This window comes from Heptranchias perlo, chromosome 19 (genome assembly GCF_035084215.1).
Source record: "Heptranchias perlo isolate sHepPer1 chromosome 19, sHepPer1.hap1, whole genome shotgun sequence".
Lineage (NCBI taxonomy): Eukaryota > Metazoa > Chordata > Chondrichthyes > Hexanchiformes > Hexanchidae > Heptranchias > Heptranchias perlo.
In genome coordinates, this window is record NC_090343.1 from 44,431,536 (window position 1) to 44,458,318 (window position 26,783).

The 26,783-nt window shown below is 43.3% G+C and overlaps 1 protein-coding gene across 1 annotated transcript in view; it reads left to right on the plus strand.

The window, feature by feature from the left end:
- The window catches only part of LOC137335333 (AP-1 complex subunit gamma-1-like), a 133,486-nt gene that overhangs the window by 19,662 nt on the left and 87,041 nt on the right, over positions 1 to 26,783 (plus strand). Inside the window, exons 2-4 of the mRNA XM_068000661.1 lie at positions 7,637 to 7,841; positions 16,872 to 16,996; positions 18,922 to 19,063. Coding sequence (XP_067856762.1) covers positions 7,641 to 7,841; positions 16,872 to 16,996; positions 18,922 to 19,063 — 468 coding nt within the window. The 5' untranslated portion in view covers positions 7,637 to 7,640. The remainder of the gene's footprint in view (positions 1 to 7,636; positions 7,842 to 16,871; positions 16,997 to 18,921; positions 19,064 to 26,783) is intronic.

The window sequence follows — 26,783 nt, forward strand, 5'->3', positions numbered from 1 at the left end:
CTGGCCTAAGGGCATTGAGGTTAATTGTATTACCTCAGCTTATTCAGCACAGACTAGGAATGAAACCCTAGGATCATCTTGTCTGTCTGGCTTCATACTACATCAGCAATGCATTTGCCCATCAGAACATTGAGGAATGAACTGAAAATTTTTAATCACATTGCATTTGAGACTCGTAGTCTGAAACAGAATTTGAAACCAATGTTCCACATACTTTCAGAAGTGTTTGCGTTAGTAATATGTAAATAATGCTGGAGCAGGATAGTAGTTGGTAGCCTGCTGGTTTAAAGTAATGTCATCGAACAGTGTAGCTGTATGTTGTGGGGGTGGGAATAATTATTTTAGAAACCTTTTCAAAAGTGAATTTAATTGATATGAGGTTTGGCTTCAGTTTTGGCTGTATCATTTGTGCTAGCCTGGTCAATCCCAATGGTTTTTTCCGGTCCTGTATTGTACCTTTCTAACTGGACAGGAAGCCGAATTGGTGCAAGTATTTACATACTCCATTAGCTCCAAAACCGCAACTTTTTTTTGAAATCTTAATTTATCCTAACCTTCTGAGCTCACTACCCTTGACAAGAACTGTTGGGCTGTTATGAGACCTCCACCAGTGCTCCCTTGGCTGCCAACTAGGAGACACGAGGGCAGGACATTCCCCTTTTTGCTCGGTGCAGTTCATTTTGAGAACCTGCACTCTTTACTAGCTCTTTTGTTGCCAAATTCTTGCAAACATGTTTGCTATGCTAATAGGCAGCGCAAGCGGAATTTTATTACGCCAACTTTGTTTTGCAGATGTTTAATTGTGCAAAAAGATAAAAATGATCCCATCTCCAGAGTTATTCTGGGCAAACTGTTGGTGAGGACGACTGGAATAGCTGGTAAAGAGGAATTGTCAAAACTTGACCTTGTTTGTTGCAATCAGCAACACCTGTATGCTGCATGGGTTTGATCCATCCAGTGACTGAACATATTAACCCTGTTTGGTAAGCTTAAACAAAAAACTACTTCTTGCTCTCTGCTTTTGTGCAGTACAAAACAATCAAAAGTTGAGTGCGTTGCACTTTGGAATTGTTCTTTGGTTATAACACATTGACATGTTTTATTCGTAGTGTACAGTGTCCTTGGTATATATGATACATTGTGTTATGGACCACCCTGGCGACTGATCCCATAGATTGGTTGTGATGCTGTCAGTTTGTACTGCTGCACTTAATGATAGGTGAGTTTTGGTTGCATCACTAGAGCATTAGGATTCACCTAAGCTGGAGATAGTTTCAATTGCTTGGAGCTTTGAAGATTTGCAGCAGATAGATTTTTGTTAGGTAAGGGTATCCAGGGATATGGAGCACAGGCGGGTAAATGGGGTTGAGGTGCAGATCAGCCCTGACTTAATAGAATGGCAGAGCAGGCTCGAAGGGCTGAATGGCTGCCTCCTGTTCCTAATTTAATATTTTCCTCTGCTTGGTGTATGAACTATGTGGTGAGTGTTGACATGCCAACCAGCCACTGGCAGTGGTTAAGAAATGGAGATCAGATTCTCATTAATAGCTATTGTCTTGAAGGCTGCAGAAATCTGTTATCTGCCTTTTTGTTTTTGATTTTTTTTTTCCCTGGAGCTGGTTTTCATGAGTCATGAACTGTGTTTCTTATGTGGTTGTGCTTGGTCAAATCTGATTTATAGGTTCAGTGGAAAGCATGGGTAGGAAGGTAAGTGAAAGCAATAGGCCGAAACTGATTTTTATATAAAAGACATACAATGAATTCATTGTTGAAAGAGGAAGTCAAAGAAAAGAATATATAGAGAAAGAAGCTATAATAATTCTAAGAAACAGGAGGCGTTTCGAACCAATGTAAAAGGGGAAAGTGATAGACAAATCATGCAAAAAAAAAACCTTCAATTCGTGTGTGACTGAGGAAATTAGCAGACCAACAATGTAAAAAACCACTCAATCCATCTGTGATGAGATAGAAAACACTGGTCTGAGGTGCTGTTTACCTTGCTTCATCAGTTGTATAACTTAAAGCAGTGTGGGAATAAGCCACCCCTTCAGGTGGTTCTTCATGCTATTGCAGTCAGTTGCACCACCTCATTTACCGTACAGCGCAGTCACTGAAGTCGAGGCTGCTGGCAGTAGCGGCAGCTGTATGATAAATGTCGCACTCGCCAATCTTCCCCCTCCCTCCGGGAGGAAAGGTCATTGGAAAAATGTCATCTACACAAACAAATCTACTTGGGCGGCAAGTATGCAGGCAGTATCCCACCTGGGAATAATGCATTGTCATTGTTATTAGTCTGAGTTATTGTGACTGATGTAATTCAGGTTGTCATACGAAGCCTTGCTGAATAAAGTAACCCAATGATTAGGGCCTAGCATAAACCCAAGACGACATACTGGTGTGAGTGGTTCTGTCCAATCGTATGACTGCATTTAGGAGACAGAAAAAGATCCAGAAAAAGCCTTCAGATAAATGCTTGATGTGCAGAAAACACACACATGCTTGATGTGCAGAATACATGAGAGGGGCTCTAAAAAGGAGAATGTACAGAATGATTAAAAGGGCAAGAAGAAAAGATGTGTAATACGGTTTGAGATGAGGACTAAGGAAAAATGTGGAGCAAGAACACACAAACTGATAAACCAGTGTCGTCTGGAAGGATGAACCCAATTCCACTGTCCTGTCCAAAACGGTGATACCAGTTTAAACACCTCCTGAATCCTGAGACCATTGCTTTCAATTTCCTTTTAACATGTTTTGTTTCTGACCTGCGCTTTGGCTCAGTGAGTTTTTCTAAGGAGCTGTATAGGTTAGGAAGGTTGCAGGTTTGATTTCTGGTCTGTGTTAAATTAGCTGATTTTAACCAGGGCAGTGGTAAGGGCAATACAATTGGCCTTGTATCCCTGAGTTTGGGGGAGGGGGTTGGAAGAGAACATAGAACAGGGTTTCTGCTCCGTCAGGGGAAAATAGATGTGGGTGAGGACAGAATTGTGCTCTGCTGTGATCTTTTTGTTTCCATCTCCCTCCTCCTCCTTTGGGATGCTTGGTGCTGCGTACAATTGTGTGTTTTTATTGGGGGTTGACAGAACTCTCAATGTACACGTACAGGCCAGTCTTGATTTTTGCACTATTGGCCTATACGTTTTTGGGAATGTACGACAGCCACAAACATAGTGTCTGATGTGACTTGGAAACAAGTGCCAAGTTCCACAGGCACAAGTGCTTTACAATTGTGGTCATAATTGTGCACATGCGAACTGATACATGTGTAGTTGTTTTGGGTTGGTTGCCAGAGCTCTGAATTCCACCCCACAATGTAAACGGTGACTTCAGAGTACGAGGAGCCTTGACACATGGTGAAACCACTGCCATTGGAAGAGGTTGAACAATTTACTATTGGCAAGTATTCCCAAAGTGTACTCCAGTCATCGTCTTGTGTACTCTGTGCTGTTGTGTTCAAGAACAATTGGGAAAGGATATTTATTATAGGTCGCGTGACACAATACTTGTAATGTTGGCTTTGCTACTGGCTGGTTGTAGCATGAGCTGAAGATGAGGCAAGTCAATCTATTTTATCAAAAAGATAAGAAAAGAACTACTGTTTTAAATAGGTCACCTTGCTGTCAATAACCTTTTTGAAAATGGCTGAATTATTGACCATGTGGCCTGTGTTAGGCTTTTTTTTAAACCAAATAATCCAAATATGTACCTGTTACATTTTCATTCAGGTTTTATTATCCCTGTAACTTTGCCGTTGTTTGCTATTCTCATTTCAATTTGAAAATGCAGATTTTTGGGAGTATTGCTGCACTCCTCTAAATTGCTTCCAATATGAAGGAAATCCTTCAGCTACTCACCCTCACCCCCCCCCCCCCCCCCACTGCCCCAACCAAACCCATGGTGACCTTGTATTTGTGATAAGTACAGTAAAGCTTAGTCACTTTGCATTTACCTCCATTTTTTTAAACAGTTGAACAAAATTGAGGAAGGGGATTTTAAGCAGAATGGCAAACAGCCAGAGCTGATCTCTAAGGCAAAACTTAGTATTTTTTTAGTGAGAAGCTATTATTTTTGGCACATAGGCATCAACTGAAAGAGGAATTGAGCTTTTTTCACTGCTGCTCAGCTCTGCAAGTTTTTGCTATTTACAGGCAGAGGTTATGTACTATCTTGTCATGTCAGCCTTGGGTCAGTTGGTAGTACTGTTGCCTCTGAGTCAGAAGGTTGTGGGTTCAAGTCCCACTCCAGGGACTTGAACACAAATCTAGGCTGATACTTCAGTGCAGTACTGAGGGAGTGCTGCACTGTCGGAGGTGCTGTTTTTCGGACGAGACGTTAAACAGAGGCCCTGTCTGTCCCCTCGGATGGATGTAAAAGATCCCATAGCACTATTTTGAAGAACAGGGAAGTTCTCCTGGTGTCCTGGCCAATATTTATCCCTCAACAACGCCACTAAAACAGATTATTTGGTCATTACCTCGTGGCTGTATGTGGGACCTTGCTGTGTGCAAATTGGCAGCATTTCCTACATGTCAATAATGACCACACTTCAAAAGTACTTAATAACTGTAAAGTGCTTTGGGATGTTGAGGTTGTGAAAGGCGCTATATAAATGCAAGTCTTTTTTCTTTCACCTGAACTGATTTTTATTCCTTTTTCTCCCCTCCTCTCCTTAAAGCACTGGGGTATATCTCTACAAGTACCAGCAAGCCCCCTTCGTGCGCGCGCGCCCCCCCCCCCCCCCCCCCCCCCAAACGAATCTGCCCAGGTGCCAACCTTCCCAGCAGAGTTCATTGGATAGCTACCGGGAGTAGAATGGCAGGTGATTTTAATTTTTCCCTTTGCTCCCTAAACCATGGGCACTGAGGCCAACCATAGCACATCTACCACCACACTGGCTCAGATTAACTAACAGCACAGTTTGGGGTGAACCTGCGATTTTCTTCGGCTGTATGACTCAGAGCGCACTGGGCATATGCTGGTTCCCTGAGGCATTCAGGGAGTGCAAGTACCAGCTGAAATCATGAGCAGCATCTTGATTTTATTTTTCAGTACTGCCAATTTAAAATATCTCTGCATTGTTTTTCATGTATTTCTGGTCTTTTTTTTATTTTACATATCCCTTTTAATAAAGAGTAACACTGAAAGCCACGGTCTTTCTGCAGAAAAAGATTGATCAGAACATTTTCATTCCTTGTCTTGACTTGTAAAATACTGAACTGGGTGCAGCTGGTAAACCAATCACGAACCTCTCTGAGGCATCAACAGGGATTCTGTGACTTGTTGGTGGAGCATGGGTGGCGCAATGCATTTGAATGATGTCCTTTCACCCTTGGGATGTGGATTTAAATCCAGGCCAAAATAATGGGATGAAAACTGCTCTCTGCTGAGTGAGAGGGAACTGTGAAATGAATTGAGAGCGTTCTCTTCGCAGTCCATAACATAACACTACTGTTCAAAACAAGTTAGGATTTTTTAAGCACACTTTAAAGCATTTCTACCTCGAAAGCTGTAGTCGTGTGTCTGAAAACAGGGCATTGCTTGACTATCCTTTGGCTCAGTATTCAAAACAACTTTTAAGGGAATTCTGCAGTAGAAGCTTACGGGTGTGATTTCTGCAATGTTTGTGAACCTTTCCTAGCATACCAATATGTCAAATTTAACTTCAATATACTTGTTTATGCTTCACTTGTTTAAATATCCCGATGGCTGTTTGATGTGTCAGGATTCCCACACTAGTCTCTGTGCTGATATTGCACTCCGGAATGGCATCAGTGATGTCTTGGTGAGAAGCACCAGCTCCAGGTCTCTGACTCCAGTGATTTGGTTCATGCTAGTTTACACTAAAGTGTTAATCTCAGCAGTGTATTGCCAGAATGCCATTTTACTGAAGGTTAGCCAGAAAGCAAAAAAACTGCAGATGCTGGGAAACTTGAAACAAAAACATAATATTCTGGAAGTACTCAGGTCAGTCAGCATCTGTGAAGAGATGAGAAAAAGTTAGTCAGGTTGTGCTGGATTTGGTGCCTAATATACTAAGATGTAACATGTGCACTCTGAAAATCAGTGCGCTAACCTGATAATAGCTGTGGCCCCTTCAACCTGAGGCTTGGACTTCAAAAATGCTCTAAGGCTCCCTGATTGCTCAGGGGATAAAGTCCCCACCTGGTCCTAGTGCTGAACTGTACAGACTAGGAACGTCACAGGTTTTACACTTGGCTTCAACATCCCTGGACTAGGTTGAAGGCAAAAATCAGCAGGGTTCTTACTCCCGATTGCTATCCAAACACTGAAAAGTGTGCATGTCTGGTAAAGACATGATTGTGCAAGGCTGTGATATCACCATCGTCATGCTGATACTTTGGTGTCTAAATGATCACATGGGTGAGTTACCAGAGAATGACTAGAGTCGTGGAAGGGAAGTGGAGGGGGGAAAGAAATGATGGCAGAAAAGAATACTGTAAGAAAATGAAGTGGGAATTGAATTTTGGTTTTTTACCAGCTGTTTGTACAGAAACGAATGCTGACAGACAGGATTTCTGTGAACCTTCCCTGGAGTATGTTCCTTTAAATAAATATGACTGGCTGAGAATGTTAGCAAATTAGTATGAGTCAGTGAAGACATCTTCATTGGGCATGCCTACTAAACCTGAAAATCAGAAATCGCAGGTCTGGCAAGATTCTCTTATTCAGAATTAACCTAGTGATCCATAATATTTCAGACGGTGAGAATATTTTAAAAACCTTTTTTATTACATATTTTTGCTAAGCATGTGCTTAATTAGACCACAGTATTGCATGCAGTTTTACTTGAGGAATAAAGTGTGATTCAACATCTTTTTTGCTTTTATTTCAAATTCTGTTTTAAACTTTAAAAATAAAATTCCACCGTGAGTACTGAAGGGGAGATTTATTGAGCCTGAAAGGGAAAGGGCTGTTAGTGCAGTAGAAAGGGCAAGATTGTACCTCGCCTGTTATTCTGTTCTCTCCTACCGGCGGCCTAGATGACGGGGCATCACAAAAATACAGTTCTTGTGTATCAACATTTAAAACACAAAAATAAGCATTTGATGCTACCACTGTAGTTTTTAAAAGTGGTCCTGATGGTGAGTCTGTCTTTACCTAAAATTAGAAGCTAGAATGATCAGGCAACAGATGTAGCAGTTTAGCACCAAACCTTTTAGGATGTTCCTTTGGATTTCTCTTTCTTCTCCCCCCCCCCCCCCCCCGGCCTTCCTCTCCCCTCTTGAAGCCAAATCATGTTGGGGTGCAGACCCATGGGTACTGTCAGCCTTCCTGTGTTGTGCCCAAGTGGATGTTCATTTCCTAGATGTTGAGTGTTGATGGGTTACTTGACTATAGAAGGCTTCACAACTGAGCCCAGTCCTGTCCATATATGTGCACCATCCAGCAGAGCCATTGAACGACCCGGAATGAAAACATTTTGTGTTGTGTTAATCATTATAAATCTAATAGTTAGCATAAGTGTAGAATGCTGTTAGTCAGGTGTTCCTGAGAACTATAATCTTTTACTTTTTAACCAGATGGCCCCCACCCAAAGAGACTTACTGAGTCAAATTCCTGTCTTTTGTACCTTGTACCCATTTGGTGCCAGTGGTAACTAACTTTATCTTTTCAGCAAGATGCCAGCTCCTGTTCGATTGCGGGAGCTGATTCGCACTATCCGTGCCGCCAGAACACAGGCAGAAGAACGGGACGTCATTCAGAAAGAATGTGCTCTCATCAGGTCATCCTTCCGAGAGGAAGACAACACATACCGTTGTCGAAATGTAGCAAAACTCATCTACATGCATATGCTTGGTTACCCAGCACATTTTGGCCAGGTATGTTATGACCAATGAATGTGTATTTTTCCCAAGTTATGATTTTCTTTATTTCCCTTTGTGTTTTTTGTTCTTGCTGTTTTGGGATCAGTGAGCCAGGAGTGTAGCCTAGTTTTTCCACAATTTTGTAATTTTTTTTGTGTTCCAATTTTTTCCCCTCCCCTCCTCCTGAAGGTAGTGGCTCATGCTCTAATACAGGTTCATGGTGTCACTTGCCCTCAGTACCTTGTCCGTGTGTCCATTCTTCGTTTGTGACCCAGTTAGGCCGTTGGGACTTCTTCAGAATCGTAGCCAAGCTCCATCCTACCCTTATCTCATAAGTACATGTGCACTTTTCAGCATGAGTCACTGGGTATAGATCACAAGCAGTTTAGCTGAGAGCTATTTAAATGTAGTTTCCAATTAGAATCATAGAATTGTTACAGCGCAGAAGGAGGCCATTTGACCCATTGAGCCTGTGCCGGCTCTTTGTAAAGCAATCCAGTTAGTCCCATTCCCCCACTCTTTCCCTGTAGTCCTGCACATTTTTTCCTTTCAAGTATTTATCCAATTCCTTTTTGAAAGCCACAATTGAATCTGCATCCACCATCCTTTCAGGCAGTGCATTCCAGATTACAACCACTTACTGCATAAAAATTTTTTTTCCTCACATCACCTTTGGTTCTTTTGCCAATCACCTTAAATCTGTGCCCTCTGGTCTCGACACTTCCGCCAATGGGAACAGATTCTCTTTAATTACTTTATCTAAACACTTCATAATTTTGAACACTTCTATCAAATCTCCTCTTAACCTTCTCTGCTCTAAGAACAACCCCAGCTTCTCTAGTCTCCACGTAACTGAAGTTCCTTATCCCTGGAACCATTCTAGTAAATTTTTTCTGCACCCTCTGAGGCCTTCACATGCTCTCTAAAGTGCGGTGCCCAGAATTGGACACACTACTCCAGTTGTGGTCGAACTATAGTTTTATAAAAGTTCAACATAATTTCCTTGCTTTTTACTATATGCCTCTATTTATGAAGCCCAGGATCCTGATGCTTTTTTAACCACTTTCTCAGCCTGCCCTGCCACCTTCAAAGATTTGTGCACATACACCCCCAGGTCTCTGTTCCTGCATCCCCTTTTAGAATTGTACCATTTAGTTTATATTGCCTTTACTTATTCTTCCTTCCAAAATGTATCACTTTGCATTTCTCTGCATTAGATTTCATCTGCCATGTGTCTGCCCATTCCACCAGCCTGCATATGTCCTCTTGAAGTCTATTACTATCCTTGTCATCTGAAAATTTTGAAATTGTGCCCTGTGCACCCAAGTCGAAGTCATTTAATATATACCAAAAAAAGCAGTGTTCCTAGTACCAGTCCCTGGGGAACACCACTATATACCTTCCTCCAGTCTGAAAAACAACCGTTCACCACTGCTCTCTATTTCCTGTCACTTAGCCAATTTCGTATGCATGCTGCCACTGTCCTTTTTATTCCATGGGCTTCAGTTTTGCTGACAAGCCTATTATGTGGCACTTCTTCAAATGCCTTTTGAAAGTCCATATACACATCAACCACTGCATTGCCCTCATCAACCCTCTGTTACCTCATCAAAAAACTCAATCAAGTTAGTTAAACATGATTTGCCATTAACACATCCATGCTTGCTTTCCTTTACTAATCCACACTTGTTCAAGTGACTTAATTTTGTCCTGGATTATCACTTCTAAAAGTTTCCCCACCACAGAGATTAAATATGATATACAGTCAGGAGGGAGTGGCCCTGGGAGTCCTCAACATTGACTCTGGACCCCAAGAAATCTCATGGCATCAGGTCAAACATGGGCAAGGAAACCTCCTGCTGATTACCACCTACCGTCCTCCCTCAGCTGATGAATCAGTCCTCCTCCATGTTGAGCACCACTTGGAGGAAGCACTGAGGGTAGTAAGGGCACAAAATGTACTCTGGGTGGGGGACTTCAATGTCAATCACCAAGAGTGGCTCGGTAGCACCACAACTGACCGAGCTGGCCGAGTCCTGAAGGACATAGCTGCCAGACTGGGCCTGCGACAGGTGGTGAGCGAACCAACAGGAGGGAAAAACTTACTTGACCTTGTACTCACCAATCTACCTGTCGCAAATGCATCTGTCCATGACCGTATTGGTAGGAGTGACCACCGCACAGTCCTCGTGGAGACTAAGTCCCGTCTTCGCACTGAGGACACCATCCAACGTGTTGTGTGGCACTACCACCGTGCTAAATGGGATAGATTCAGAACAGATCTAGCAGCTCAAAACTGGGCATCCATGAGGCACTGTGGGCCATCAGCAGCAGCAGAATTGTATTCCAGCACAATCTGTAACCTCATGGCCTGGCATATTCCTCACTCTACCATTACCAACAAGCCAGGGGATCAACCCTGGTTCAATGAGGAGTGTAGAAGAGCATGCCAGGAGCAGCACCAGGCGTACCTAAAAATGAGGTGCCAACCTGGTGAAGCTACAACTCAGGACTACATGCATGCTAAACAGCGGAAGCAACATGCTATAGACAGAGCTAAGCGATTCCACAACCAATGGATCAGATCAAAGCTCTGCAGTCCTGCCACATCCAGTCGTGAATGGTGGTGGACAATTAAACAACTAACGGGAGAAGGAGGCTCTGTAAACATCAACGATGGCAGAGTCCAGCACGTGAGTGCAAAAGACAAGGCTGAAGCGTTTGCAACCATCTTCAGCCAGAAGTGCCGAGTGGATGATCCATCTCTGCCTCCTCCCGAAATCCCCACCATCACAGAAGCCAGTCTTCAGCCAATTCGATTCACTCCACGTGATATCAAGAAACGGCTGAGTGCACTGGATACAGCAAAGGCTATGGGCCCTGACAACATCCCAGCTGTAGTGCTGAAGTCTTGTGCTCCAGAACGAGCTGCGCCTCTAGCCAAGCTGTTCCAGTACAGCTACAACACTGGCATCTACCTGACAATGTGGAAAATTGCCCAGGTATGTCGTGTCCACAAAAAGCAGGACAAATCCAATCCGGCCAATTACCGCCCTCTGTCTACTCTCAATCATCAGCAAAGTGATGGAAGGTGTCGTCGACAGTGCTATCAAGCGGCACTTACTCACCAATAACCTGCTCACCGATGCTCAGTTTGGGTTCCGCCAGGACCACTCGGCTCCAGACCTCATTACAGCCTTGGTCCAAACATGGACAAAAGAGCTGAATTCCAGAGGTGAGGTGAGAGTGACTGCCCTTGACATCAAGGCAGCATTTGACCGAGTGTGGCACCAAGGAGCCCTAGTAAAATTGAAGTCAATGGGAATCGGGGAAAACTCTCCAGTGGCTGGAGTCATACCTAGCACAAAGGAAAATGGTAGTGATTGTTGGAGGCCAATCATCTCAGCCCCTGGGCATTGCTGCAGGAGTTCCTCAGGGCAGTGTCCTAGGCCCAACCATCTTCAGCTGCTTCATCAATGACCTTCCCTCCATCATAAGGTCAGAAACGAGGATGTTCGCTGATGATTGCACAGTGTTCAGTCCCATTCGCAATCCCTCAGATAATGAAGCAGTCTGTGCCCGCATGCAGCAAAACGTGGACAACATCCAGGCTTGGGCTGATAAGTGGCAAGTAACATTCGTGCCAGATAAGTGCCAGGCAATGACCATCTCCAACAAGAGAGTCTAACTACCTCCCCTTGACATTCAACGGCATTACCATTGCCGAATCCCCCACCATCAACATCCTGGGGGTCACCATTGACCAGAAACTTAATTGGACCAGCCATATAAATACTGTGGCTACGAGAGCAGGTCAGAGGCTGGGTATTCTGCGTCGAGTGACTCACCTCCTGACTCCCCAAAGCCTTTCCACCATCTACAAGGCACAAATCAGGAGTGTGATGGAATACTCTCCACTTGCTTGGATGAGTGCAGCTCCAACAACACTCAAGAAGCTCGACACCATCCAGGATAAAGCAGCCCGCTTGATCGGCACCCCATCCACCACCCTAAACATTCACTCCCTTCACCACCGGCGCACAGTGGCTGCAGTGTGTACCATCCACAGGATGCACTGCAGCAACTCGCCAAGGCTTCTTCGACAGCATCTCCCAAACCCGCAACCTCTACCGCCTAGAAGGACAAGAGCAGCAGACACATGGGAACAACACCACCTGCACGTTCCTCTCCAAGTCACACACCATCCCGACTTGGAAATATATCGCCGTTCCCTCATCGTCACTGGGCCAAAATCCTGGAACTCCCTTCCTAAAGGCACAGTGGGAGAACCGTCACCACACGGACTGCAGTGGTTCAAGAAGGCGGCTCACCGCCACCTTCTCAAGGGCAATTAGGGATGGGCAATAAATGCCGGCCTCGCCAGCGACGCCCACATCCCATGAACGAATAAAAAAAAAACTGGCCTGTAGTTGCCAGGTTTATCATTAAACCCTTTTTTGAACAAGGGTGTAACATTTGCAATTCTCCAGTCTTCTAGCACCACCTCTGTCTCTAAGGAGGATTGGAAGATTATGGCCAGCACCTCTGCAATTTCCACCCATACTTCCCTCAGCAACCTAGGATGCATCCCATCTGGACCAGGTGACTTATCTACTTTAAGCATAACCAGCTTTTCTACTACCTCCTTTATCAATTTTCACCCCATCTAGTATCTCAACTACCTCCCTTTTTAATGTGACTTTGGCAGCATCTTCTTCCTTGGTAAAGACAGATGCAAGTACTCATTTCGTACCTCAGCCATGCCCTCTGCTTTCATGCATTGATCCTTTTTGGTGTCTAATTGGCCTCACCCCTTCTCTTACTACCTGTTTACTATTTATATGCCTATAGAAGACTTCTGAATTCCCTTTTATGTTAGCCACCAGTCTATTCTCATACTCCCTCTTTGCCCCTCTTACTTCCTTTTTCACTTCTCTGTACTTTCTATATTCAGCCTGATTCTCACTTGTATTATCAACCTGACATCTGTCATACACCACCCCCCCCCCACTTTTTCTGCTTCATCTTAATGTCTATTTCTTTCGTCATCCAGGGAGCTCTGGCTTTGATTGTATTACTTTTTCCCACATGGGAATGTATTAGATTGTACCCGAACCATCTCCTCTTTGAAGGCCTCCCATTTTTGCCTGCCAATCTTTGATTCCAATTTACCTGGGCCAGTTCTGTTCTCAATCCACTGAAATTGGCCCTCCTCCAATTAAGTATTTTTACTCTAGCTTGCTCCTTGTCCTTTTCCATAACTAATCTAAATCTTAATACTATGAACACTCTTCCCTAAATGTTCCCACATTGACACTTGCTCCACTTGACCCACTTCATTCCCCAGAACTAGATCCAGCAATGCCTCCTTCCTCATTGGTCTGGGAACACACTGATCAAGAAAGTTCTCCTGAACACACTTCAGAAATTCCTCCCCCTCTTTGCCCTTAATGCTATTATTACCCATTAGGATAGTTGAAGTCCCCCATTATCACTACTCTATAGTTCTTGCACCTCTCTGTAATTTCCCTGTAAATTTGCTCCTCTATATCCTTCCCACTAGTTGGTGGCCTATAGAATACACCCAGTAGTGTAATGGCACCTCTATTGTTTCTTAACTCTAACTAAATAGATTCAGTCCTTGACCCCTCAAGGGCATCCTCTCTCTCCTTAATCAATACTGCCAACCCACTTCCTTTTTTTTCCCTTCCCTATCTTTCCTGAACACCTTGTAACCAGGGATATTTATTACCCATTCCTGCCCTTTTTTGAGCCAGGTCTCCTTGATCGCCACTACGTCATTTTCCCATGTGGCTATTTGCACCTGCAGCTCACCAACCTTATTTACCACACTTCGTGCCTTTACACACATGCACTGTAAACCTATCTTAGACCCTCTCGTATTGTCTCTGTCTGATCCCACCTAATACTGTACTATTTCTTACCCTAGTGCTATCTGACTCTCCCAATTCTTTGTGCACCTTGTTTCTCCTTTCTAATGCTACATCCTGGTGCCTTTCCCCCTGGCAATTCAAAACTACAATAGCTTCAAACTCTAAGATGTCTGGTAACCAAGCAGTCCCTCATGTACATCTGTCTACGTACAGATGATGAACGATTAGGGAACACGCAACAAAAAAACACCTTCCTGGCTTGTAATACTTTCCCTTCGGGAATGGAGCTGAGCAACAAAACATAACAGCTGCAGCCGTAAACCTGAACAGCTTAACATTAAGGCAGTAGCAGAAGTTCCAGCCCAAGTGGTAGTTAACCTGTGAGTGAACAGCTGTGCAAGTGGAACACACTGCACAGGAAATTGTTTCATTGGTATTCGAATCATCATGTTCCTCGAGGAACAATTATAAGTGAGTTATACAGGCAATCATCTCGGGTGAAATAAACATAAAATGGGCAGGCATTAACAGCTTGAGCACACTATAGCATCGATCCAAGAGCGTGGGCAATTTTATGGACTTTTTAATTTAAAAAAATTTCCTTTGCTTGCCTGAAAGGAATGACAGCAACTTGCATTTATATAGCATCTTTAACTTAGAAAATACATTCCAGGCACTTCACCAAGGTGTAAGGAGGAAAAAAAATGGAGGCTGAGCCAAAGGAGAAGATATTAGGAGGGGTGGCCAAAATCTTAGAGAGAGATGGATTTTAAGGGGCGGGGTGGGGGGGGGGGTAAGTTGTAAAGAGGAGGGGGAAGTGGAGCAGCAATGGGAATTAGTGAACCCCAGAGCGTGGGGACTAGGCAGCTGAAGGCACGGCCGCTAGTGGTGGAGTGAAAGGAAGGGGTGCAGCACAAGTGGCCGAATCTGAGATGGATAGCTTTTTGGCAACCAAAGGTATTAAGGGATATGGGCCAAAGGCAGGTATATGGAGTTAGATCACAGATCAGCCATGATCTTATCAAATGGAGGAGCAGGCACAAGGAGCTGAATGGCCTACTCATGTTCCTATGAATCAGACAATCAGTTCAGGTGTGCTGGGAGTGGTGAGTCCATGGAGGAATTTAAACACAAAGTTGGGCATTTTAAATTTGAGGCATTGGGGCACCAGGAGCCAATGTAGACCAGCAAGAACAGGGGTGATAGGTGAACGAGACTTGGTGCAGGATAGAATATGGGCAGCAAAGTTTTGGATAGACTGATGTTTATTAAGGATGCAGAATGGGCAACTGGGCAGAAGAGCTTTGGAGTGATTGAATCTAGGGCTGACAAGGCATGAATGAGGGTTTCAGAGACAGATGGGCGGAGGTAGACAATGTTAGAGGTGGAAGTAAGTGGTCTTTGTGATGGAGAGGATATGAGGTTAAAAGCTTCGCTCGGGGTCGAATAGGATGCCAAGGTTCCAAACAGTCTGATTCGGCCTGAGAAGGTGATCAGGAAGGATGATAGTCTGTGAGGATACAGAGTTTGTGGTGGGAACCGAAGATGATGGCTTTGGTCTTCCCGTTGCTTAGCTGGAAGAATCTGTGGCTTATCCAAGACTTGATGTTGTACAAGCAGTCTGACAGTACAGAGGCAGTGGATTTGTCAAGAGAAGTGATTGAGAAGTAGAACTAGGTGTCATCAGTGTACATGTGGAAGCTGACCTAATGTCTGCAGAGACTACAGAGAAATTGAGGATGAGGAGGGATAATGCATTTTGGTTAGTCACAGAGGATGTTTCTCGTGATTTTGGTTAGGGCTGTTTCGGTGCTGTGGAGACGTTAGAAACCTTTTAAGAGTTTCAAACAGTTGTGGGAGAGATGGGCTCAAATCTGGAAGAGAGTAACATATTCAAGGACTCTGTTGGAGTATGGCTCTACAGGTGTTGGCTGCCCTCCAGTACCTTGTCTAAGTGGGCATTCTTCATCTTTTAGCCTAGATGGTGAGTATCAGCAGACTATTTACAGGGAGTGTTTCACAGCCAAGCCCATTCACCTGACCTCCACATTTGTACTTTTCAGCAAGAATCACCGGATAATCTGAAGCAATAGCACTGACTGATTTGTCTCTTTTTTTTTCCCCCTGCTGCTGCCCTTTTATCCCCTTCTCTCTAATTTCCCCTCCGAGACCAGTTGATGCATCCCAGTGCTGCCCAGCTGAGATTAGCTAGCTCATCAGTGACGGGGCCTCTAACCTGGAATCCCCCAGTTTATATGGCTGAGTTCCACACCGAGCAGTGCATTGCCAGCTGAGCTATTGGAGCTTTGAACGTGGGCTTTCTCTGTATCCTGAATGGCTTTTTCCTGACCAATCTGTTCAGTTAGTTCATTCTGTCTGGTATTAGTCTTTTAAAACACTTGAGTTAATAGACTGGAAAATGGTGAACGATGTGACTGCTGTGACTTTCCCTCTTTTTCTACCCCCCACCCCCCCCCCCCAAACCCTCCAAAAAAAACAATTGGCCACACAATCACCGTATTTACATAGGTGTCACGTAATAGGTGGTATTACTTGCCAATTGAGCTCAATCTGTTATGTTCGAGTGGATTATGAGCCAACTATTGCATCCCAAATTTGAATTTTAAGTTTAAGTGCACTGGTATTATTTGTTATATATACCAAATATAATTTATTTAATAGTTCTGCTTGCCATTATGTAGTAAGTGTGGTGAGTAAAAAAGGAGAACTTGCATTTATTAGCGCATTTCATGACCTCAGGACGTCCCAAAGCGCTTTGCAGCTAATGAAGTACTTTTGAGGTGTAGTCACTGTTGTAATGTAGGGACATAGATGAAAGCATAATAAACTTTTGGCATTCAACTTCAAGATGTATTGCATGATGCGACTGAGGTATTAGCTTTTCCTAGCAACAGATTACTAATAATTAAACTGTTCAGTCTATGTTATAAAGTGATGTTATGCAAGTTCATTTCAAGTTAGTATATCGTGTCTCTGCCTTTTCACATTCTTGAATCAGAAGCTGAAACTGCTGATAATACAAAGCAGATATTACTTAAATGGGAACGACAGGCTATTTTTTGGGCACAGATAGATTTTGGAATTTGAGGTTTTCTTTTTGTCTCTTCATATTCTTGATGTTTTTGCACAGCTCGAATGTTTAAAGCTAATAGCATCTCAGAGATTCACAGACAAGCGGATTGGTTACCTTGGAGCTATGCTGCTACTAGATGAGAGACAAGATGTCCATCTCCTGATGACAAACTGCCTTAAGAAGTAGGTACTGGTATATTTGGCCCTAAGTCACCCCCTTTAAACTTAATTTGGTATCAAACCATAACCTGGCTCAGCAGTTTCAAATAAGTTCCAGCAGTTCATTTAAGGAGGAGTAAATTAATTCCCTCATTCTCTTCTCCATTCCTGGAGACACGGGGTAATTTTGACTTTGTACGATAGAGTAAAACGGGTGATAGCGATTTTGCAGCCCATTTTACATCTCTCTTGATTTTTATTTCCATTGTAGAAAAAGGGCAGGGAAAATATATATAACAGATAAACCCAGAGAGGAATCATGAATGGAATGATGTAACCACGTTCAAATAATGGACAGAAACATTAAGATATTAGAGACAAAGGGTGTATAAATAGCACGTGGGAGGTCTGGGGAAATGCAAGAAAATGGGAGAGGGAAAGCCTGTGACTCGGCTATGGAATTAAAACAGGTTTGAAAATGAAGATATAGTTAACGTCTGAAGTTACTGAAGTCAGTATTCAGAGCAGAAGGTTGCAAGATGCCAGATAAACACCATGACAACTAGAACAAGTCAGAAGCTGGGTATTCTACTGAGAATGGCTCACCTCCTGACTCCCCCAAGCTTCTCCTCCACTTACAAGGAATAAGTCAGGAGTGTGGTAGAATACTCTCCACTTGCCTGGATGAGTGCAGCTGCAACAACATCCAGGACAAAGCAGTCAGCTTGATCGGTACCCCATCCACCACCTTAAACATCCACTCCCTCCACCACTGATGCACCATGGCTGCAGTGTGTCCTATCTTCAGGATGTACTGCAGCAACTTGCTTCTTCGACAGCACCTCCAAAATCCATGACCACCACCACCTGAAAGGACAAGGGCAGCAGGTCCATGGGAACACCACCTCCTAGGTTCCCCCCCAAGTCACACCATCACGACTTGGACATATATCACCATTCCTTCATCGCTGGGTCAAAATCCTGATACTCCCTACCTAACAGCACAACGGGAGCACCTTCACCACACGGACTGCAGCGGTTCAAGAAGGCGGCCCACCACCACCTCAAGAGCAACTAGGGATAGGTAATAAATGCTGGCCTTGCTAGTGACACCCGTATCCTGAGAACAAAGTTTTTTTTAAAAAAAAGAAAAATGAGCTTTTGATTAAGCCTGTTCAGTTACCTAGAATTAAAGAATGCAATAATTGATTAGTGCAATGAATGGAATAGGAAAGCTACATAGACCTGGCCTGTCATGACCACAGAATTCTGCAGACAAGGAGGAAAGCTGAGTGTAGAAATTAAATCCGCCCTAACTGGTTATAATGCTTTTTCATTTATATACATAAAGAAAAAGTAGTTATTTATGTATTGTTAAATGTAAATGCTTTGACCTTCCCATCCCATCTAGGGCTCAATGTTTTGCACTGATCTGATAGGCACCAGACTGCTGACTTCTGGGTAGAATAGTGGAGTTTGAATCTCAGCCGTAATTGGTAATTGCATTACCCCTTCCCCTAGTTGGTGAATTTTGCCTCATTTTGTTGGGCCTCTCTGCAAGAGGCTGGGAAAATCAGTCTTGCCCTTGCACATTTTGTCAGCCCTGCTGACAGGTGCACCAATGAATGTTATTCAGGAACACAAATGAGTGTTGTTCAGGATGGCATTAGAAAACTTCTGCAGACAGGACAGTGCCATTCTGCTGGAGGAGGGCTAAGTGAATGTGTGGTGGGGGTGGTGAGAGAATTGGGGATAAAAAGCACTATTTGAAATTCTGTTTCTATTTCCAAAATCCACCTATTCTTAACCAGCAATGGTTTTCTGTTAGCTAATAGTTCAGTACTGTTGGTGTTAATTTTGTCAAGACTAAACTGAGTTAATGCTGTAAATTTTGGAGTTGTTTTGTGTTTATAAATATGCCTGACTCTACATTTTGTACCTCTCTATAGTGACTTGAGCCATAGCACACAGTTTGTCCAAGGGCTGTCTCTATGTACGCTGGGCTGCATGGGATCATCAGATATGTGCCGAGATCTGGCTGGAGAGGTGGAGAAACTGCTGAAAAACTCCAATTCTTACATCCGTAAAAAGGTGAGATTTCCTCTGTGCAGCAGGTCTAAAAATGTAAATAACAAAACCAAAAATGGACAGAAGGTGAAGTTTATTCGGACCGAATCTACCTAGAACTATTGGAATGCATTTAAACTGTACCTCATTCATCTCGTCTTAAATAGTTCCTATTTCTGGTCAACTGTTTTGAACTCTCATTTTTCCCAACCAATTAATCTGGGCTAAACTCTCTTTGATGCCACTTACATTAGTTAATTTCCAGTCCAATATCTTTATCTCTCATTATGTGTTCTTGGGTTGTGCACTTGGCCTGCTTCATTTTCCCACAACCAGATCTGGCGCAGCATACTTCCTTGTTGGACAGGCAATACACTGGTAATGTGGATGTACCATAGTACACATTGAGCATGATATAACTCCCGTCATTATAAAGTAGCAAATCCTCCAACTTATCACGAGCAATGCTATGGGAGATCTGCCAGTAATATAAGATTCTTGGTATGGCCCGCACATCCTGTAAAGCATGCCTCCTGTATCACTTTCCTGCCCTGCTGCTTCTGTTATGCTTTTTCAATTTAAGTTTACACAGAGTTGCCTTTTAATGCCTTCATTAAGATCTTTATTTCAAGTGTTCAGCCGTCTCAAAAGCTTAGGTTTCAAGTGGATGTTTCCCCCAGACCTGTTGAAGAGCATTACCAACTTCACCTGCACACTCTGTGCATGCGTAGTTTGCAGAATTTCCCAGCAGGTTTCAATAAATCTTCTCCTGGGATTTTCCAACTACAAACTATATCTCTTCATGCTCATGAGATATTTCTGTGTTTCTTTGTGTTGAAAATGAGATACACATCCTGGAGAATTCTGAAACACTAAATTCAGCTAACCTTTCACATTTAAAGTAATACCAAATACTTAATTTTTACAAGACCCAACAGAGCCAGAGAAGGGAGCAGCTGTGGTAGTTTTTGGAGAAACAAAGCACAAATTTAATTGTGAAGTAAGTATTTATGCTGCTTTTATAATCCTAGAAAACTTGGTTTTTTTCTTTAAAAGACAAGCCAATTGAATTTTGAAACTTTTCAGTTAAACAGAGCAGTCTAATTACATCTGTTTATGTTTGATGAAACTAATTACATTATTGGTTGTATGATTGTAAATATTCTGATTATAGCTGTTAGTTATAGTATATTATAGTCAGCAACTAGAGTATTTAAATATGTTACATGCTTAAAACTGGATTCAGTCTACACTCTGGGAACACCATATGAAGATGTCTGACTACTGGGGGTCACTCAGCCCATATTCTCCTGGGCATCCCTGCCCTTGATGCCTTCAGCAGCAGCAACCCCCCCCCCCGCCCATCTTGGCCTGTTAATTACATAGGTATGAAGGGTGAGTTGGCTAAGGTAGATTGAGGAAATTAAATTTTAAAGGGTATGACGATTGATAAGCAATGGCAAACAGTCAAAGAAATATTTCAATATTCTCAACAAATACACATTCCATTGAAAAATAAAAACTCCATAGGAAAGTGATCCATCCGTGGCTAACTAAAGAAATTAAGGATAGTATTAGATTAAAAGAGGCCGATAATATTGCCAAGAAGAGTAGTAAGCCTGAGGATTGGGAGAGTTTTAGATAACAGCAAAGGATGACCAAAAAATTGATTAAAAAGGGAGAAAATAGAATATGAAAGTAAACTAGCAAGAAATATAAAAATGGATTGTAAGAGATTCTACAAGTATGTAAAAGGAAGAGACCAGCAAAAGTAAACATTGGTCTCTTAGAGGCTGAGGGGAGAAATTATAATGGGCAATCAGGAAATGGCGGATGCATTAAACAAATATTTTGTATCTGTCTTCACAGTAGAAGACACAGCATACCAGAAATAGTGGGGAACCAAGGGGCTAATGAGAGTGAGGAACTTAAAGCAATTAATATCATTGGCGAAAAAGTACTGGACAAACTAATGGGACTAAAAGCCGATAAATACCCAGGACCTAATGGCTTACATCTGAGGGTTCTAAAAGAGGTGGCTGCAGAGATAGCGGATGCATTGGTTGTGATCTTCCAAAATTCCCTAGATTCTAGAACGATCCCAATAGATTGGAAGGTAACAAATGTAACCCTGGTATTCAAGAAAGGATGACTAGAGAAAACAGGGAACTACAGGCCAGTTAGCCTGACATCAGTCGTCGGGAAAATGCTGGATCCGTTTATTAATATTATCTTACGCAAGATAAGGGCTCATGGGGTTGGAGTAACATTAACATGGATCGAGGATTGGTTAACGAACAGAAAACAGAGTAGGGATAAACGGGTCATTCTCAGGTTGGCAGGCTGTAACTAGTGGGGTGCCGCAAGCGCTTGGGCCTCAGCTATTTACAATCTATATTAGTGACTTAGATGAAGGGACCAAGTGTAATATATCCAAGTTTGCTGACTACAAAGCTAGGTGGGAAAGTAAGCTCTGAGGAGGACAGAGTCTGCAAAGACAGGTTAAGTGAATGGGCAAGAAGGTGGCAGATGGAGTATAATGTGAGGTTGTTCACTTTGGTAGGAAGAATAGAAAAACAGAATATTTTTTAAATGGTGAGAAACTATTAAATGTTGGTGCTCAGAGATCTGGGTGTCCCTGTCCAACAAACACAAAGTTAGCATGCAGGTACAGCAAGCAATTAGGAAAGCAAATGGCATGTTGGCCTTTATTGCAAGGGGGTTGGAGTACAAGCGTAAGGAAGTCTTGCTACAATTGTACAGGGCTTTGGTGAGAACTCACCTGGAGTCCTGTGTACAGGTTTGGTCTCCTTATCTAAGGCAGGATATACTTGCCTTTAGAGGTGGTGCAATGAAGGTTCATTAGATTAATTGCTGGGATGAGATGGTTGAGAGGTTGAGTAGAGTGGGCCTATACTATCTGGAGTTTAGAAGAATGAGAGTTGATCTCATTGAAACATATCAGATTCTGAGGGGGCTTGTCAGGGTAGATGCTGAGGTTGTTTCCCCTAGCTGGAGAGTTTTTTTTTGTTTATGGGATGTGGGTGTCATTGGCAAGGCCAGCCCCTATTGCCAATCCCTAATGGCCCTTGCGAAGGTGGTGGTGAGCTGCCTTCTTGAACTGCTGCAGTCCGTGTGGTGAAGGTTCTCCCACGGTGCTGTTAGGTAGGGAGTTCCAGGATTTTGACCCGGCAATGATGAAGGAACGGTGATATATTTCCAATTCGGGATGATGTTTGACTTGGAGGGGAACGTGAAGGTGATGTTCCCGTGTGCCTGCTGCCTCTTGTCCTTCTAGGTGGTAGAGATCGTGGGTTTGGGAGGTGCTGTTGAAGAAGCCTTGGCGAGTTGCTGCAGTGCATCCTGTAGATGGTACACACTGTAGCCACGGTGCACCGGTGGTGAAGGGAGTGAATGCTTAAGGTGGTGGATGGGGTGCCAGTTAAGTGAGCTGCTTTGTCCTGGATGGTGTCGAGCTTCTTGAGTGGTGTTGGAGCTGCATTCATCCAGGCAAGTGGAGGGTATTCCATCACACTCCTGACTTGTGCCTTGTAGATGGTGGAAAGGCTTTGGGGAGTCAGGAGGTGAGTCACTCACTGCAGAATACCCAGCCTCTAACCTCCCCTTGCAGCCACAGTATTTATGTGGCTGGTCCAGTTAAGTTTCTGGTCAATGGTGACCCCAGGATGTTGATGGTGGGTGATTTGGCAATGGTAATGCTGTTGAATGTCAAGGGGAGGTGGTTAGACTCTCTTGTTGGAGATGATCATTGTCTGGCACGAATGTTACTTGCCACTTATCAGCCCAAGCCTGGATGTTGTCCAGGTTTTGCTGCATGCGGGCACAGACTGCTTCATTATCTGAGGGATTGCGAATGGGACTGAACACTGTGCAGTCATCAGCGAACATCCTCGTTTCTGACCTTGTAATGGAGGGAAGGTCATTGATGAAGCAGCTGAAGATGGTTGGGCCTAGGACACTGCCCTGAGGAACTCCTGCAGCAATGTCCTGGGGCTGAGATGATTGGCCTCCAACAACCACTACCATCTTCCTTTGTGCTAGGTATGACTCCAGCCACCGGAGTGTTTTCCTCCTGATTCCCATTGACTTCAATTTTACTAGGGCTCCTTGGTGCCACACTCGGTGAATTGCTGCCTTGATGTCAAGGTCAGTCACTCTCACACCTCTGGAATTCAGCTCTTTTGTCCATGTTTGGACCAAGGCTGTAATGAGGTCTGGAGCCAAGTGGTCCTGGCAGAACCCAAACAAGAGTCTAGAACTAGGGGCATAGTCGCAGGATAAGGGGTTGGCCATTTAAGACTGAGATGAGGAATTTCTTCAGTCATAGGGTTATGAATCTTTGGAATTATCTACCCCAGAGGACGTTGAGTATATTCAAGGCTGAGATAGATAGATTTTAGGACTCTCGGGGAATTAGGGGATATGGGGATTTGACAGGAAAGTGGAGTTGAGGTCTAAGATCAGCCATGATCTGATTGAATAGACGAGCAGGCTCGAGGGACCATATGGCCTACTCCTACTCCTATTTCTTATGTAGTGCTCATGGGACTCTGGATCTGCTTCAGAACTGCCAAACGCCAGCCCCTTCCACGCTCCTGCATTGTAGTATTTCCCACCCTTATTTCCCAAGACGCTGAGAGGACTTCAATGCTATCATACCCCAAGAGACTCTACTACCACCAGAGTTTTCCAATATTGTGACCTTCAGTCCTCCTTCAGTGCCATGCTTGTTGGCTTTTGGCTTCCTGTGCCCTGGGTGCTTTGCTTTTAAAAGTGTAAAATATATAGGTAAAGGAACATACAATAGTTGAGACCACTTATTTGTGTCAATTTTTGCATGCAAACCATAATCATAGAATTTATACCTGTAACGTACTGGTAAAAATTCCAGAATATTGTAAAATGGTGGTCTAACTGAAGGAGTTAATTCCCATTAGTCCAACTACAGTGACTAATTCCTTCCCTTACATAATTTAGTGTTCAGACAAAATAACTCGACACAAAGAACCAGCTGATGTCGGCCAAACAAGCAACGACTCCTCTTTGTGTCAGGCGGCCTTGGGCCCTAGATAAGAACTACAAACCAGACAGTAATGTGACTGGCATTGTGTAATGACTCCATTATCAGTATAACATACTATCTTGCTAAAGCCCCCACAGACTGACAGTCACAACTTTCTATTACATGTCTGTGTACTTGAGTGACAAATTAGAAAGGGGCCCTTGTAACCAAATTGGCCTTTGGTTAGATTACCTGCAATGGGATTTTCGTTCTTAGAATGCTGTTGCAAATTCGGATCTGCTGCAAAGATCTACTCTGGTTCAGTGGTGTCAGTCGCTCCCTTAAGTGGTCCAGTCACCTCTTTGTGGAAGTTGATTCCCACTGCCCTATCTTTAGCACTGTAGTGGGACCCAGGAGTGTAACTGTACATCCATCTTGTTCTGGACTGAATCGTCATGTCTTGTGCACATGCAGTCCTTCAGTCTCTCTAAAGGCAGACAGAGTTAACACTAGTTGCGATGACGTTCATTTTATGACTCGTAAGCTGCTTTGTCCCATAGTAAGAAAATCATACAGAACAATGCGTCTGTGAGACACTTGGTACAATCAGTATAACTTTTGTTCATGTACTGTTACAAAGGTAAAGAGAGTGCGTATGCTAGGCCGCTTCGGTGGGCCCTTTACTTGACGTAAAACGCGGACTCTCCCTGACCAGGGAAGAAGTTCTCTCCTTGCAGCCTGCTGCTACTGGACTTCCTCGTTTGGTGTCTGCCCAGATTTTTAAAAGCCTCGCTTCCTGATCCACAAAATCAGGTCAACACCAAGGTGCTGGATGTCTTCCTGGTTGACCAGAAATGGCTAATGAATTGCCTATTGTTTGATCTCTGAAAGAAATCGCTTCCTATCTTGCATATTAATTACAATTCATCTGCCTACGGAATTGCAACTCAGCATTAGGCTGAGCATCGTTCACCTGAGGAAGGAGGTAGCCTCCGAAAGCTTGTGAATTTAAAATAAAATTGCTGGACTATAACTTGGTGTTGTAAAATTGTTTACAACTTAAAAACCAACACCTTTTTAGGCAGCATTTGTATGGAAAAAAATTTAAATCTCGTGTATCCAAGTCTTTTTTCCACGGAGACGTGGCTAAAGAATCCCGAATGAGAGGTTTTGATTGAGTAGATAGGGAGAAACTGTTCACTGGCAGGAGGGTCGGTGAGCAGAGGACATAGATTTAAGATAATTGGCTAAAGAACCAGGGGGAAGATGAGCAGAAATTATTTTAGTGAGTTTTTATGATCTGGAATGCACTGCCTAATATGGCAGTGAAAGCAGATTCAATAGTAACTTTCAAAAGGGAATTGGATATATACTTAAAAGGAAAAAATTGCAGGGCTATGGGGAAAGTGCAGGGTAGAGGGACAAATTGGATAGCTTTCAAAGAGCCGGCACGATAGGCGAAGTGGCGGCCTCCTGTGCTGTAAGATGCAATGATAGGTATTGAAGATTAGGCTCTCCATGTAAGTGGAGATGATTTCTGAAAGGTAGTGAAAGGTGTTGGAGGGTTTGGTCAAAATAGGAAGAAAGACGACACTGATGTCATCCCACAGACATGTCTGAGGTGACTCCAAGAGTATCACAATGGAGAGCAGCACAGTCTGACATGCCAGCCCTGCTGCTACTCCTGGGGAGCTTGTACAAGTTTATGCTCATCACTAAGAAACAGCCTTAATATTGGAGGCCTACCAGTGATTCACTAAATATAGACTTTGAACTTAAACTCAGTGTGTTGTAATCTTTGACATTGAACATAACGTGTATTGTTACGAAGCAGATCCCAGCTAACGTGGAGATAGTTGGATGTTTACAAATAAGTTACTGTTAAACTTATGATTTAGGTTCTGTTAATTTGTGGTTTAAGAATCAATTTACCTTTATTGCAATCACCGATACTTAACTTGTGATTGCATTGTCCACATCCTTGCAATTGTAGTTAAATAAAGTAGTGTTGGTCCTATGTCCCGTTTGTGCTCTGATCTCTCTGGCAAGTTTCAATTTGCTCGTTGTTGGAATGTGGTTCTGCTGTTGACTAATCTGGTTTGATCTGGCCAATAATTAAAATATTTGGACTGTTTTATGTACATAACTCTGGAAGAAGCCAATTTGGGTATTGCGTGTGTGTTATTTATCTTAGTCTAGATATAAAGCAGCAGAACCTGACCTAATTTTCATGTTGATTTGAAAGGGGATGAGATAGGGGAAGATTTGTTTGATAACCTTCCACTAATTGCAAATGTTACACCCTTGTTCAAAAAAGTGTGTAAGGATAAACCCAGCAACTATAGGCCAGTCAGTTTAATCTCAGTAGTGGAGAAACTTAGAACCGATAATCCAGGACAGAATTAAGTCACTTGGATGAGTGTGGATTGATTTGGGATTTGTTAAAGGTAAATCGTGTTTAACTAACTTGATCGAGTTTTTTGATGAGGTAACAGAGTGTAGATGAGGGCAATGCAGTTGATGTGGTGTAAATGGACTTTCAAAAGGAGTTTGATAAAGTGCGGCACGGTAGGCTGATCAAGATTGCAGCCCATGGAATAAAGGGGGCAGTAGCAAAATGGATACAGAATTGGCTAAGTGACAGGAAACAGAGGAGAGATGAATGGTTGTTTTTCGGACTGGAGGAGGGTATACAGTGGTGTTCCCCAGGGGCCGGTGCTG